The sequence below is a fragment of the Cebidichthys violaceus genome, unplaced genomic scaffold (assembly GCF_023349555.1).
Source record: "Cebidichthys violaceus isolate CVI_PGR_0920_01 unplaced genomic scaffold, fCebVio1.0.p SCAF_3, whole genome shotgun sequence".
Taxonomy (NCBI): domain Eukaryota; kingdom Metazoa; phylum Chordata; class Actinopteri; order Perciformes; family Stichaeidae; genus Cebidichthys; species Cebidichthys violaceus.
The window spans coordinates 15421764-15437928 of record NW_027176483.1 but is presented as its reverse complement, the minus strand read 5'-3'; the positions used below and the strand labels follow the sequence as shown (position 1 = coordinate 15437928).

Here is a 16165-nt window from a genome sequence, read left to right as displayed (position 1 = left end):
CACATAACGGAATTGACCTTTGTACCTCAGTCGGTGCAGTCACACCCTAACCTGATCTCATCAGAGCCCAGGGGCCCACAGCAGCTCCCGTGTGTTCTTAGTGTGTGCGAGCCAAAGAGAGCCCAAGCGGAGGAAAATGAGAGAGGCACCTTTCATCTCCTAATACCTCTCATCAGTATGTCATCACCATGTCTTGTCCTGTGTGCTTTCGCACTGAGCTGGCAGGCTGACAGCGTGGGAGTCAGCATGCTAACCCGTAAAAAACCCAAATGGCTTCCTAGCTACAAACTTACTGATACTGCAGTACGTATCATATATATATATATATATATATATATATATATATATATATATATATATAAACACAGTATGCTGTTTTTCAATCATACAAGAATGATATATCACTCAAACTTTGACATTACTTCCTGTCAAAACTAAAAATGAACGAGAAAAGTTAAAGTTTTAATACTTTAATTTTTGTTTCCTGTCTCACCACCGTCAATAGATTTCTTCTCCGGTTGTGAGCATCTAGGGAAAAATGGACTAGCATACAGGTCTCAGCAATTAAATGAACGACTTAATTGTGTCACTTTTCAGTGGGAAAGCACTACACGTTAAAAACCCAGTTAGACATAGTTTGCACGTCGTATGGAATGTGACTCACATGTCACCAAGCCTGTTTAGCTGTCGGGTCCACATACCGACCTTGTGAGCAGCTAGTTCTGCAACTAACAATCGTTTTCATTATCAATGAATCTGTAAATCTATTTGTGATTAATTAATTTGTCATTTAGTCAATAAGTATGAGAAAAGAGACAGAGGGTAGCAGGACATTTTGTTATTTGGAAGTTTGGAACCATAAATAAAAAATTTAAAAATTCCTAATAAATAACCTCAACAGTTAATTCCTTATAAAAACTGTTCTGTTGAATAACTCACAGTTTTAGTTTTAGTTTCATCAAGGATAATCGGAGACTGTAAGTTAAGTACACGCTGCCCTCCATGAGAATCTAGACACGTACGGCATGCGCCGCCATCCCTCTTCTCTATCTCTTTTCCCTTTTCTCTCCTTCGCTCTCTCTCTCTCTCCCTGACCCAGTCGTGTGATGCTTTAGTAATCCGGCAAAAAACACTGGCAGATGGCGCTAGGGAAGATTAGGAGCAGTGTTGCACATCTGCAAACTCCACGCATGCACGCGCACGCACGCACGCACACACACACACGCACGCACGCACACGCACACACACACACACACACACACACACACACACACACACACACACACACGCACACACGATCGATGAAGTACACACCTGCATCCCTGTCCCTACACCTTCATTTCCCGCATGACCTACAGTAACTCTATTTCCTGTCAGATCCTTCACCAATCTTTTTTTTTTATTCTATTTTCCAGTTGTCAGTTTTTCCAGTATTTTACACACTTTTTCTCCAACTCTTTTATTATTATTATTATTCTCTCTTTATTCTGTCTTAAACTGGAACATGAGGTTTTGATGCCAACATCAAAACAATTCATCCTGGCAGGCCTACATCAGAGCTGATGTGACGCATGACTCAGCTACACAGTCGGCACCAGCTAACACACCAGCTAACACACCAGCTAACACACCAGCTAACACACCACCTAGCTACACAGGCAGGCAGTGTCGTCTTTGGTTTTGGCTGTGTGCTGCAGATTGGTGGGAAACATGCAAACTTTAGACCCGCTGGGGAGGCAGCTGGCTCCGACCAAGCAACGTTCTCCTCCTCTACAAACACACACACACACACACACACACACACACACACACACACACACACACACACACACACACACACACACACACACACACACACACACACACACAAAGTCAGAACTCTGAAAAAGGCAAGACACATCAGCCTGAGCTCCAACTGTGTGAGATCATTACTGTGGTAAAAATACTGCTGTCCTCAGAGAGACATGTTTCTCACAAACACTTTCACACAGTCAAGGAAGCAATAACGCACAAATACGTATGTAATACACGTATTCAGATGCATGCGCACACACAATTATTTTCCAACTGCCACCACAACATCTTGCCTGAATATATATTTCAAACTAAAACACAGGGTGAGAGTCATTGGCTGCCCAGATTACTTGTCTCATTAAAAAAAAAAAAAATTGCCCTGTTGGGACATGGCTTGCTCCATGAAAATCATCCACATGTAGGAAGTGGTGTGCTTTCTGAGCCTGAGCTATTGATTAGATAGTGAATGGAGGGAAACCTAAGAGGAGTCACCGATTGTTTTTAGATCAATGTGTTCCCAGTGCGCGCACACACACACACACACACACACACACACACACACACACACACACACACACACACACACACACACACACACACACACACACACACACAATATCTGCCAATCCCCCATCTTTCCTGCAATGAATTCCCCTTGTTTATGGACAGTTCAAGTCATTCACATTTAGCTTCAAAATGTGAAAAACATCAATCTACTTAGAGATGTGTGTTTCTGCAAGACTGTGCCCTAATCTCCCGTTGGCAAGCTTCTGTGCATAAGTAACAGTAAAGGCCTCTGAAAGGGAGCTCAGTGATTCATCTTTTATTCACCCTGTCCATCCCATTTATGGATTCTTTTCTTTTCATCTCTCGATCTGACCCTCATTCCTATCGCTTCCCACTCGCAGTACCCCTCACTTGATTTGCAGCGAATGCTATGGTGTGTGCTGTACGTGTGCCTGTGTGGTCTGCGTACGTGAGGCTGAAAATAAGTCCGTCAGGTATGAAGTCATCGCAGGAATTATCAGCATCGTAAATCTGAGGTTCAGTACAGGGGCAAGGGGGAGAGGTGGAAAAGAGGGAGGTGATGGGAGAGGGAGAGCAGGGAATGAGGGGAAGAGAGAAAGAGAGAGAGAGAGAGAGAGAGAGAGAGAGAGAGAGAGAGGATGATTACTATTTTTACCTTGAATCTTTAAGAGAGTGAGAGCGGGAGTAAAGACAATCAAAGCCAAGAATGAGTGGAAAAGGAAGGGAGAAAAAAAAAAGAAGGGCCTCAGCTAATAATAACATTTATTGTGTAGCCATCAGTTTTTAGGCTGTAAAAACAGTGAAACAAGCCTGTAAAAATGTTCTAGAGCCCGTGGGGACGTCCTCAAATTACTTGTTTTGTCTGAGCAGTAGCACGTTCTCAGATTTGAGCCACTGCAACCGGGGATTGTTTGATATTTATGCTTGATAAATGACTAGTAATTAATTGTAGCAAATACACTTATGATCGCAGTTAATTGACAAAAAATGAGTAGAATGTAGAAAGAAATACATACACCCTTTTAGACCACATGCTCTTTTCTTTTGTTGATTGTTGAACAAAGAACTGATGATTTAAATAGTTCCCCCGTATACTTTCTAATAAGCATCATGTCTCGTTAATTAAAATGATTTAATAAGCATTGTTCAAAAGCCTTAAAAATTCCCTGGCCACCATGTCCCCCTTCTTGTCTCTCAGGACATCTCTCTCGTGGTAACTCTGCAGCTTCCTTTGACACATAAACACATCCTGCAGCACTCATTCGCATGTTATCATGCACAACATGCAGGCATGCAAGCGTGCATACGTGTACATGCAACAACCCCCCCTTCTGCCCACCCACCTACACGCATAAACATCAAGTATGCACGGACGCAGGCTGCATAGCGCCACTGACCCCAATAATACAACCACCCAAACAACAGCCAACGCCATTGGCTGAGTCCTTCTGGGGAATATTCTCTGCCACTGTTGTCGTGGAAACAGCAGAAAAGAGGGGACCGAAACGGAAGAAGTGCGATTCCTTTTTTTTTCTCTCTCTTCTTTTTCCTGATGAAACGTAGCGACAGTAAGCCGAGAAGAAGAGGAGGGAATCGCTGACAAGGGGTCTTTCATTAAGACGGGTATGATGTCTAATCAGAAAAGCTGAGGAGGAAAGTCCTGGCTTTCGGAGAGTATGTGATATTGAACATGCATTGTGGGTGTGCCCAGCCTAAGCATGTGCTCAGCACATCTCTGTGACTAATTGTGGAGCCTGGGTGCTTTGAGGCAATCCTCAAAATCTATGAATGACTCATGAAGAAGCGCTAATCTCCCAGCGGAGGGAGAGAACTGAGAAGAAGAGAAGAATGGGGATGTGGGAATGCTGAGAAGTGAGCAGAGATTTGCCAAAGCAGCGTGCTTCTGCCGTCTCTTTTCCAATCCTGACTGAGGCAGATTACGCTCCCCATTCTGCGCTGACACATTTGAGACGTACTCAGAAGCCTCCGCTGGTCGGTGTGTGCGTACTGTCCCTTAAAAAGCTGCAGCCACCGCAATCGAGATGTTATTAACTCAACTAGGCTATTAACAGTCGTGCTGGGGCTCAATTATAAGTCTTAGTGTGCTTAGTGGACACTATGACAGGATAATAACTGTGGTAAATAAGACCAGAGGATTGAAATTAAGCTTCAGCTTTATTTCAGTGATGCTGGGGAAGAGAATGACTCCGGGGAAGCTTAAACATCAAAGAGTCATCAGAGAGGCTTTGTAGCCGTGCTTTTATACTTCCTCCTCTCAGTCCTGTCTTCACACATACCTGTGAACCTGTGAACCTGGGATTACTGCCGGTTAAGAAATGAGGAACAACTAGAAATAATGTGATGAGACGAACGCTTGTCGGGCTCAACGGTGACATCTGCTGACCAAACTGTGGAACTACACTCAAATCAGGCAAGCTGGGTGAGGTGAGGCACACCTGCCCGCTGTGCAATAAGAAGTGGGTAATTAAAAGAGACATGTCCATTCTGGATGAAGGAACTCATCTTTTGTTCACATAGAAAAACAAACACTGCCTTGATCACACTCATGCTCCTCACACTATCACGTACCAGTGAGCAGGGAGACTTTGTGGAAGGTACCCTCCAACTTCCCCATGAGAATGTGCACAAAGCCGTCTTTGGACAAATGCCCCGCCTCTTTGGAACTCTGATCATAAACCACCACTTCCTGCTTCCTGCCCAGCTCCACCTGCACAAACGATAAACAACAAGGAAGAGAGGAGAGTTATTTTCTAGTGCCACTGTGAAAAGTACAACAGGCATCCATTGCCAACAAGGAAGAAAGAGTTGGTTAATATGACCAGAATTAGAATAAGCTAATACTGGACAGTGTAACTGAGAATGCATTGCATTTGGGACACACACACACACACACACACACACACACACACACACACACACACACACACACACACACACACACACACACACACACACACACATAAATAAAAACAATACACTTTATCAGACCAGCTGATCCTTAAAAGGAAAATTAAGCATATTCCCTCTTGGCTGAGCAAAGTCTTTACTTTATGAAAATGCAAATGAGCTGCTGCAGGGTTGAAACCTCCGGCTGTCTGACCCTGAGGTTTCCCCAAAAACTTGACAACTCTGCTTACCTGACCACCAGGAAGCAGCAACAAAGCAAACAAAAGGAACTCACAAACACACCACTGGGAGTTGGGACACTAAACACTGGCTTTATGAATGCCAGTGACTGCACCAGTGAGCAGGATAAACTACAGGTGATGCTAGAGTAAGTTATGAAGATAAAGCCCAGGTTTATGAAAAATGCATTAGGGCTGAGTTTGCACTGTGCAACTGCGGCTGTAATATTTACTGAGCAGATACTGCTGAGAGGGTTGCCTGTCATAATCTGAGGTAATACTGATCGAATCCAAAAAGCTGACTACGTTGTGAAGGGTTTGGATCCATCAGTGTATCAGATTGTGAGGAAGATGAGAGAGTATGAGCATGCGCCAGTGTGATAGAGTATGCCTCTGTGTGTGTGTGTGTGTGTGTGTGTGTGTGTGTGTGTGTGTGTGTGTGTGTGTGTGTGTGAGCATGTGCCTGCGCACACACCAGCCAGGCTATGTTGTTCCCCATGTTGTCAGGCAGGCTTTGGTCACGTGAGCATCAGGCAGCGCCTACTGCAGCTATGAATCACTGCATCATTGAGCCGCCACTGGACAGGAGAGGAGAGAGGGAGGAGGAAGGAGGGCGAGCGAGCAGAAGAGAGGGATAAAGAGGGTGTGGAGTAGTGGGGCAGGGATAGATGGAGATGAGATAGAGAAAGATGCTGGAGGAAAATGAAGAGGAAGAGAGGGAAGAAGAGGAAACTCAGGCAAAAAAAAAAATCAAGCGTGGCCACCATCCCTTCATCGCCCTGTGTGTATGCTGAAAGGCCCGCTGGTGATGAGAGCTCATGTACACACAGCTATACAGTGTACATAGAGTGACTGATTATGTTTCTGCTTACAGAGCAGCTGTGGCCCAGCGCCTGGGCAGACAGCCATGCAGGTGATTTAGACAGGACAAGGTCAGCCTCTGAAGTCTGGTTACAAGTAGCTCCGGTCCAGTAAAAGAGCGGCTTAGCTCTGCCTGCCTGCATGCAGACACAAAGGCATGAAAAGCTGAGGCAGACCGCCTGATCTGTAGCATCGATCGTAAGAGACTTCAAACAACTTAAAATAATTCGATGACACCTGTACGATGCATAAACAAACACAGATGACATGTGATAGCATCGAGCCCTTTAGGCTTTCATAGAAAACTGTACAGCCTTTCATTTGTCAGTGAAAGACATCAATGCAGTGTTTACCCTATTTTTAGTCTTTACCTGCTCATAGCACTCATTTATTATTTTCCCTTCTTACATGTTGATCTTCATGCCTCTCTTTCTTTGTTTAAAATCCCCATACACCCTCCATCTTTACTAACTCTGCGTAATCTTGGCTAATGATCCTAATGGGATCACATCTAATTTGGGAGCCTGATCTCGACGCCTGTGGATTACAAGCCTTTTACTATACATACATGCACAGCACAAATACACTCAGCAGACTTGTCCGTCAGCTGCACAGAGCAAAACGTTTCACCTCTAAGGCAAAATGTATGTATGTATGTCAGTTAAAATACTCTATTAGGTTGCTAAACGTGGAGGATTCATTCACTGTTTCAGCTAAGAGGATACAATTACACCTCCACTCATCCCATCTGAACCCTGTGAGTTAGGAAACAACAGCTACCTCCATATTTAATAGAAGTGTGTGAATGATAGTAAAAATAGTGTGGTATTAGCTGCTCTGTAGATTCTGCTTATGATGATGGGGTAAAGCTACACCTCCAGCTCAGTGTGTAATAGATTTTGCTGCAGTGTTAGAGGTCAACGACCCGAGGGAGCGTGCAGGGCCGGCTGTCAGACTGCAGCAACACAGAACTCTCATCCCTCTGCAGTGCTACGGCATCACCACTACTACTGTGCTGCTCTGACGCATGCACACTGCAGGTAAACAAAGAATGCCACAGGCAGAGAGAAGGGGGGGTATCATGGAGACAGAGTGGAGGGAAAGAAGTGATCAGAGGGTAAGTTGAGGCAGGAGGACGATCAAATATAAAGAGAGGAATAAGAGGGGGGAGGGTGCATAGAGGATCAGAAGGTGGCACTGGCAGAACAATTGCTATGATCCTTTAGCACCCAAGCTTTCTCTTAAGGATCGGAAGGCTGGCGTCACAAGAGGGCAGAAACAACGATTGGTCATGTAGGGGGAGAGAATGTTTTTTTATCCAGTCATTTGCAGAGGGAAGCAAGAGACAGAGCTGAAGAAAGCCAGCAGGATAAGTGTGTACACTTGTGTTGGAGAAAGAGTGGGTGTAAAAGAGAAAGAATGAAGGTGTTGGGCAAGAGACAGAAGTCTCTGCATGTTTCTTACTGACCCTGTGTTATAAAATAAAAAAAAGGAGTGGGAGAAAAACAAGGTTTGACAGAAGGCTGCGAGTCAAGGCTTGGCCTTACTGTCAATGCTCCTCAATAAAAACAGACACATAGACATGCACACACACACACACACACACACACACACACACACACACACACACACACACACAAAGAACATGAAACAAAGATGACAGGGGGCAACAAACGATATCAGTGGAATTGCGGAAACACAGCCCCGGCGTACGGTAAGTGCTTGTGTAAGAAAGTGAAACACGGTTTCCCCCGACCTCAGCAGTGCTCCTGACCAGTGACAAGGTCAGTGCTGAGCAGGACAGTATGTGTGTTTGTGTGTGAACTGGCCTGTGACACAACATCAGCACAAACAGTCTAAAAATGGCCCCACATTCCTGAAGCGCAGTCCGGGTCCTCTCAATGCGTCCTCTCTGGGATGTCCCATAGAAAACAAGTCGACTGCAGTATGAACTCCCTTCAACCCAACGACGTTTTTAGCTCAGACTGTCAATATGAAGCTGTTTGGAGCCTTAGAGTAGACCGGGAGGGATAAACTACACTGTGCAAATTGAGGGCACAAGATGGCACTGTGTGCAAGAGTCAGCCCTTAACTGCAGAAAAAACACGGTACAAATCACTCTTTCATTTGCTAATTAATAATTGATTTGTATACATATTTTTAATAGGGTTATTATGTCAATGTGGCTACAGACCGGCTAAATGGTTGGACACTCCCGAAAGTTTATTACATGCTGAGAGAGGACCTGCTGCAACAGGCAGTGTCAGCTTAAGCCTCCTCCACACACACACACACACACACACACACACACACACACACACACACACACACACACACACACACACACACACAGTGTGACATATACCACTTTGCCGGGGACCAGATGATGTCACTGACTGGCACCAGCAGCTGCCACTTACATGTATGCTTGCATAGGTGTGATGTGTGTGTCACAGCGTTTCTCTACTTCTATCCTTGTGAGGACCAAATACAAAGTAGTCACAGGTTTAGGTAACAGGTTTGTGTTTAGAGTTGGCATCATCGTTGACGATTTAGATGAAGTTTAAAGGTTAGGGACATAATGTTGGTTGTGGAAAGATCTCAAAATGATAGCTGTGTGTGTGTGTGTGTGTGTGTGTGTGTGTGTGTGTGTGTGTGTGTGTGTGTGTGTGTGTGTGTGTGTGTGTGTGTTTCAGACAGGGATGTGAAGGTGTGGCACAGTGTTGAAAGTCCCTGATGCCCATGTGCAGTGTGAAGTCATCGTTTCAGAGATGTGGTCACCTGATCTGGTCACACACTCACACCGCTAAATGTCAGAGGACCTTTAACACATGAACATACAGACACACACCAGACTTACACATTCAGATGCAACTAATGCCTGCAGACATTTACATAGAAGTTTACAATTTCCCCGTCGGACTCAGACTAAATTGCCGTCTTCAAAGAAGCGCATGCATGCTGTGGATCCGGTTTTACCGTGTCATCCTCCTGGCTTTGCATACAATGAAAGAAACATTTCATATCTGCAAATCAAGAATGAATCATTCCCTCCATTTTCCATTTACCCCCATGACCTAACAAATCTATTTTAACATAAATGTCACTCCTTCTTCTTTGTGGTGCAGTGGGGTTGTGTCTGAAACTACATACAGTATGTAAGTGTGTGTGTCTATGTCAAACAGTAGGATCTTTAAAGCAAACAATGATTCATACAATGACCTCATCAAAGTAAACACACGACATATCCTGCTCTGTAAAAAAAACACTGCCGGGTTCTTTGTTTGAACTTGGCAAAAAGGAAAAATGTGAATGAAACATACAAAAAAAAAGAAAATCCCTGAGTTTGCCCTCTGGGTACTCGGTAAAACAATCCACACGGTGACTCATTGACTAAGTTCTCAGTTCTGCTGCTGCTGTCGAGACAGAACACACATGAAACTTTCATGTTCTTTCCTGTATTTTGAAATGTTGTTTTGTGGTAACTGGAAATGTCTGTGTCCAGAACAATACCATTAAGAAAACTGTACGGGGTTTCCCAAAGTTATTACCAGTGTCTGCCCTACGTCTGCCATTTTTTCTTTTTTTACACAATCTCACAAATAATCGCCATTAAATCTTCAAAATCATCCTCGAATCACGTATCATTACAGCCTCAGCCTGCGTCATAAGTGGAATGGACGGGGATCTTCTTTGTTGCATAAACGCATTAGTTGATCACGTGCAGTCTCCCCCTGTGCTCGTCAGCAGGGGACTCAGCCAATCCGACCAATTAAGAGCACAGACAAGATCACAGATCCAGCGGCTGGATCTCTCTATTGCAATGACGTCATTATGCCGAACAACAACAATTGGGCTGCTGTTCATTATCGTGACTAATATGTTGGTATCAACACTTGCAGATATACTAGAGTGGAATTACAGGTGTGAGACTTTACTGTAACAAATAATAGCAAATAATAAACTCTGTAAGTGTCAGGATACAATTGGCTGCAACAATTATCTTTTAATTTGTAGATTATTTTTCAATCTTTAAGTTTATACAGTAAAACAACAGTTTGTTGTTTAAAGTGCCACACATCACAACTTCCCTCATTTTTCAAAATGATCATTTGCTTTTCAAATTGTTGTTGATTAATTTTCTGTCGATCCGCTTATTGATTCATCGACTAATTGGTTCAATGCTACATCAGTGTCATTGATTCACCACGCTTGGTTATTTTTTATTTTTTTGGTCAATGGTCAAAATGATCAGTCCCCAACTGGCAGATAAGGATGCACCGACCCAATTTCCTCCACCTACTGCTGATTCCAGTATCGGGTCAGTACAATACTCTCTTACTCCCAAAATTAAAATATATGTAAAGCACACTGCCTGGAACTCATAATTAGATTTTGTTAGCGAAACCACAAAAATACCACAATGATACCATGATCCACCGCAGATCTTTCAAAAATGCTGAATCACATCAACCTTCGTGGCTACAAAACTTTAAACATGCTTGAGAATTTAAATATGTCTGTTCCTCCACATTCTACCATGTGACAGCTTGTGCGAGTAACTTCTGTCACGAGAGAGTGAATAGGCTGCTGTATTCTCTCCACTACTCTGGGTCCCATTGAGGTCTGGCCTCCATGCCTGCATACATGATGAAGGGTGCTTCCCCAGGCTGGCTGCTGGGAGTGAAAACTTCTGGTCCATCTGTCAGGGCCTGCCTGGCCGGCTGTCCTTGTCAAAGCAGCAGGGATTAGCCGGGCTTAAGCCAAGAAATCGGCCTGCCCTCCTGGTCAAGAAAGGCACGAGGAAGCCCCATTCCCGACTAAGCCTGTGCCATCCCTCTCCCAGCAGAGGTCCACCACCACCACCACCTAACCTACTGTATCCAGCTCTCCCTGACCCACATTAATAGAGAGCATTAATAAAGAGGTTATGGAGGGATGGGGCTGTGAAAGGGAGAAGAAAGAGGACACCGTTTTTGATTGCCGCTGCGCTGGTCATGGATGTTCATTCAGCTCAGTTAACTGAAGCGTTGGGAGCTTCTATGAAAGAGGGTGAGTGCAGCGCCTTGGGGGATGCAGGCTATTAGTGCTCAATGGGATGTGAGGCGGGAGGCAGCCAGGGAGGAGGCGGAGGCAGCAGCACAACCATGAATACCCTCAGTGCTGCTCTCCCGCTTCCTGCATTCACTTCCCCAACAAAGAGCCACAATGGTGTCCTTTGCTGTCTTGGCTGGTTGAGGCGGCTCCTGGCGATGCTCAGAGCCATGTGGGGGGTAGAGAGGATAGTGTGAGTGTGTGTGTGTGTGTGTGTGTGTGTGTGTGTGTGAGGGGTTAGCTGGGAGCCGGCTTTAACATCGCACAGCCCGTCTGCACGTGCCTAGCCCGCGGCCTGCCAGTGGCCGCACAAAAGGGATGATGTCATGCTTAGCCAATAACAAAAGAGTCTGGGTCCGTCGGGCCCTCCTCTCTCACACGGCTAGTTCCAGCTTTATCCAGCCGAGCATTAATCGCAAGCCTTATCCTCTTTGCTGGGGGTGGGGAATGGATAATAACAAACCAGCCATGGGGCAACACAAGATAGGGAGAGGAAGAAGGAATAAATGATGACGGCATGTCGTCGGTGTTGGGAAGCTGCAGGATGTAGTTGTGGGAGACGGACAGACAGTCATGAGATCGAAAGTGAGAGAAATCAGGAGGAAGCATGGCTCCATGGGGTGCCACAGCATGAGACCTGCCAACCACAGGGCACCACACAGAGATGGACCCAATAGACCCAGCATTGAAACACACTCAAGAACAACCAAAACCTCTCACACTTCACAGCTCTCCAGCACCAGCTTTTGTTCCCGTTTCTGTCTAAATCCGTAGACTACCAGAGCGGGGTCATGCATCATCACCACCCGAAACAAAAGCATTATCTACAGCAAAAATCTGAATCTGTTGGTCGGGATGATCACACATTTCTGAGAGGCAGGATCTCCCATGTGGCCTTCAGGCGTCGCAGCATCTCTGGTGTCCTGGAACGTGTAACTCAGGCTGGCAGAACGCACTGATACAAGAGGAGCTACACAAGATCGTTGTCCAGCTAATAGTGGTACATTTTGGTGAGAAGAAAGGCATGCGGGTTTGACTGCCAGAAGCCAGTGCAATAAAGCTGAATTAAAACTAATTGGTATAACAGAGAGCCGGTGAGAAACAGCAGGCGCATGGGGACTCTCAGCCAATGGACCAATTATGCAAACGCTATTAGCTGAACCGCAGTTCATTTGACGTGAGAAAGTAACAATAATACACAGTTCTCCTCCGTTTAACCGTCTGACCATAAGGAAAGTGTCAGTCACCTACAAGTGTGAACTGTAATCCAACAAGGAGTGAAAAGCAATAATCTGAAGCAATAATGTATAATTATTTGCCATTTTGTGAGCAGGGCGTGTTTTTGGTGATTAAAGTTCTCTTGCTGAGCACCAAATGGAAATACAGAGTCAGTTTGTTCCCTGCAACTCCGGGGAGTGATGCAGTATCTAAAGGGCATAAAATGGTAGCAGGTCTTCTCATACTGAGAAGTGTTACAAGTCAGATTCCTGGCAACCAGGAAGTAAAACAACAAAAGCAAAAGCAATAAATACTGCCATTTAAAACCCAATGTGTCACACCCAAGAAAAACATTTCAATCACCTGTTATGTGTCATCGGCCGCTGTGAATCAGTGTTTTACAGCTTCGGGCGTACTGTGCATAAAAAATGAAATACCTAAAAATAACATTTGGTGAGTGAGTGCAGCCAGGAAGAAGAATCCCATCTATCACCTCCACAGCTTTGTTGATGAATTTGTCCAATCGTGAAAAACTGTCGGGTGAAGTATGCACGCCTACGAGGGCACAAAATACATCACATAACCCCCCCCCCCCCCGCTTAGGTTTCCCCTCTCAGAGTTCCTTCAGTTTCACACAGCGACTAAAAATACAGGAGTTAGCGTGCCATGGGGTGGACAGGCCATGGAAAAAAGGCTGTCATATTCAGAGGAGAAGTCATGGAAAACGGGAGGATCCGATTTCAGGGCCACTGATAAGCAACAAACCTACAGTACGCCCGCCTGCCCGCCAAATATAACCCCACTGATGTGGAGCAGGCTTGAGCTAGCGCAGAGGAGGCTAATTCCTTTCTATCATATACACGATACACACAACATCTCTGTACAACTTAAGAGTATACCCTACACTTCAACCCTTGAACATAGAGCTGTAGACCAACATACTGCCTGTGTCACTACGTCCATTTAAACAAAAAAGTCTCTATGCTGTATTCCTGTTTTTATTCCCCTGCTGATTCTGCTACTGATGCCGAAACAAGCAAGATTATGCGGACGTGTCCAACGCACTGTACTTTAAATGCACCATTTCAACTAACAACGCTCATTTGCAAAAAGAGTCACTCTACCTTTCTTTGTATCTCGCAGGAAAAATGTTTAATCCCCAGTAACCATGCCTTTTAAAGTTGAATAATCAGATCTTTAACTGGGTGTTGTTGGTCTGGAGATGTGGAAACATTCAAAGAAAAAATGACATAAAAGCATAAAATCCATGTTGAACACAAAAAACAAACAAAAAACAAACAAACAGTACAGCATTTTGGGTAATGCACATATTTGCATTTGGATGAAGAGTTACTCTCAAGTACTCTCATGTCCAAATGGTCATAATAGGGCTACAACCAGCAGCCAGTTAGCTTAGCTTTGCAGAAAGACTGGGAAGCTCACAAATTAACACTTTATATCTTGGTTGTTTAGTTTGTCCAAAAAACAAAAAGTAAAATGACAATTTGTCGGGATAATGTGGCAGATTATTAAAATGGTAGGAATCCAGTGTCTTGTCTTCATCAGCAAGGCGGAAGCTTTGAATCCAGCATGGCACCTAAAGGAAAGGCTCTCCAATCACCGGCCCCCCATCCTCCCACACAAAAAGCAACAACTGTCAGGTCTGCTCACCTTCACCTTGCCGTTGGGTTGCAGCAGCTCGGTGACGGACACCTTGTCCTGCTGCAGTCGCCTCTTCACCAGCTTGGAGCAGCAGACGTTGACCGCGCCTTGCACGTGCGACGCATTGTACTCGGAAAAGGTTCTGCTGTCGATCACCAGCAAACGGCCCGTTCCTCTCTGGATGAGGCTCGCCAGGCGCTTGATGTCCATAGCGCTTCGCTTAGTCGGCCCTTTCTCACCTGCCATGCTGTAGGAGGGGCGGAGCGGTCACAGACACGGGTGGGGGTGGGGGTAAGGGATGGTGTGTGGAAGACGAGAGGTGGATGAGAGAGGGAGAGGTGGAGGAGGAGGAGGAGGTCAGTGGAGGAAGGCTACCAACGAAGCAGGTGCTGAGAGATCCATGGTGCCTGGAAGAGAGGAGACAAACAAAGAGGAAGAAGAAGAAAAGTCTGTGAGTTTTGAGATGCTGATGATCAGACAGTAAGGGCACGGCCACCTCTCGCCCTGAGCTTCAGCCCACTCATGCCAGTGCAACAAATACAATCATTTAAACCCCACTGCTGCAAAGCACCAATCACAGAATTTATTGCGTGTAAATTTCCAAAACCACAGTCAAGTGCACGTTGTATTTTTATGCATCGTATTATCTTTTACTGGCAGACTTCGAGCACCAAAAATAGCCACAATGCTAAACATGAATATAAAAAGTTATTTAAAGGCTTCAAAGCCAACTGGATCATCCCCTGAGATGTATCAGTCCTGAGATGTGTAGAAATATCACACATCCAAACACAAAGCCAAAGACTTAAGATAGACATGTACAACAATAAAACGTGTGTGTGTGTGTGTGTGTGTGTGTGTGTGTGTGTGTGTGTGTGTGTGTGTGTGTGAGGACTGGTTGTTGTTGATCGAGGGTCTCTAGGTAGCTCATGAAACAGGAAACTGAGGGCGTGAGATAAATTAAGCAAGGGGAATTCAGAGAGCAGGTCTGGACACAGGCAAACGGCCCGTGTGACATCCTGTGCATGCATGCGCGTGAAAGTGTGTGTGTGTGTGTGTGTGTTACAGAGAGACGCCCATAAACTTGATGAACTGCCTCCTCCTGTCTATCACTAATCACTCTGATATTTAGACCTGCTCACGGTCACCAGCGCTTGTACGTTTAACGTGACACACACGCACACGCACGTGCGCACACACACACACACACACACACACACACACACACACACACACACACACACACACACACACACACACACACACACACACACACACACACACACACACAATTACTCATCAAGGTAGAGAGATCATTGGCTGCATGTGCAAAAGTGTGCTAGGCTACACACAATCGTTGCAAAAACCAAAGTGCCATTTGTTTGAACATATCAACAGAAACCCTGTGTGGATTGAAAACCATTTCCTTGGTTAACCAGGTGTCATGCGACAAGTGAGAAGGTCAGAATGTGAATGCAGTCGTGTTGTTTTATTCATCTAGGAGGCACACAGTGTCATGAAAAATGAATGGGCCTCCTCTCATTTACCCCAAAGCCTAAATGGAAGTTTAAACCTCGGTTGAAAAGGGAGAGTACGACAGATAACAATGTAGAGACAGACAGCGGAGGGAGGTGAAGTAGAAAAACACAAAACCGTTTAAAAGAAGAAACACACCATCAAACGAATAATATCAGCAATATATATGCTCACTTCCAAAAAAAATCAAAGAGGGTGAAAAGACGACGGGGAAATGGCATTATTTTTTTGGAAGGCAAAAAGAAATGTGTCATGTTATGCTAATAGAAACAGAAGAGACCTGTCTGTGTGAAGCAGAACAGTGGTGAGAAGGTGGGTGAGAAAAC

At 45.0% G+C, this 16165-nt stretch overlaps 1 protein-coding gene across 3 annotated transcripts in view; it reads right to left on the bottom strand.

Moving 5' to 3' along the window:
* dusp8a (dual specificity phosphatase 8a) overlaps window positions 1-16165 on the bottom strand; it is a 40569-nt gene that overhangs the window by 19427 nt on the left and 4977 nt on the right. For all 3 annotated transcript variants that reach the window (XM_068724113.1, XM_068724112.1, XM_068724114.1), the window contains exons 2-3: window positions 14313-14710; window positions 4912-5050 (exon numbers count right to left, since the gene is read on the bottom strand). In XM_068724113.1, coding sequence (XP_068580214.1) covers window positions 4912-5050; window positions 14313-14549 — 376 coding nt within the window. In that variant the 5' untranslated portion in view covers window positions 14550-14710. The remainder of the gene's footprint in view (window positions 1-4911; window positions 5051-14312; window positions 14711-16165) is intronic.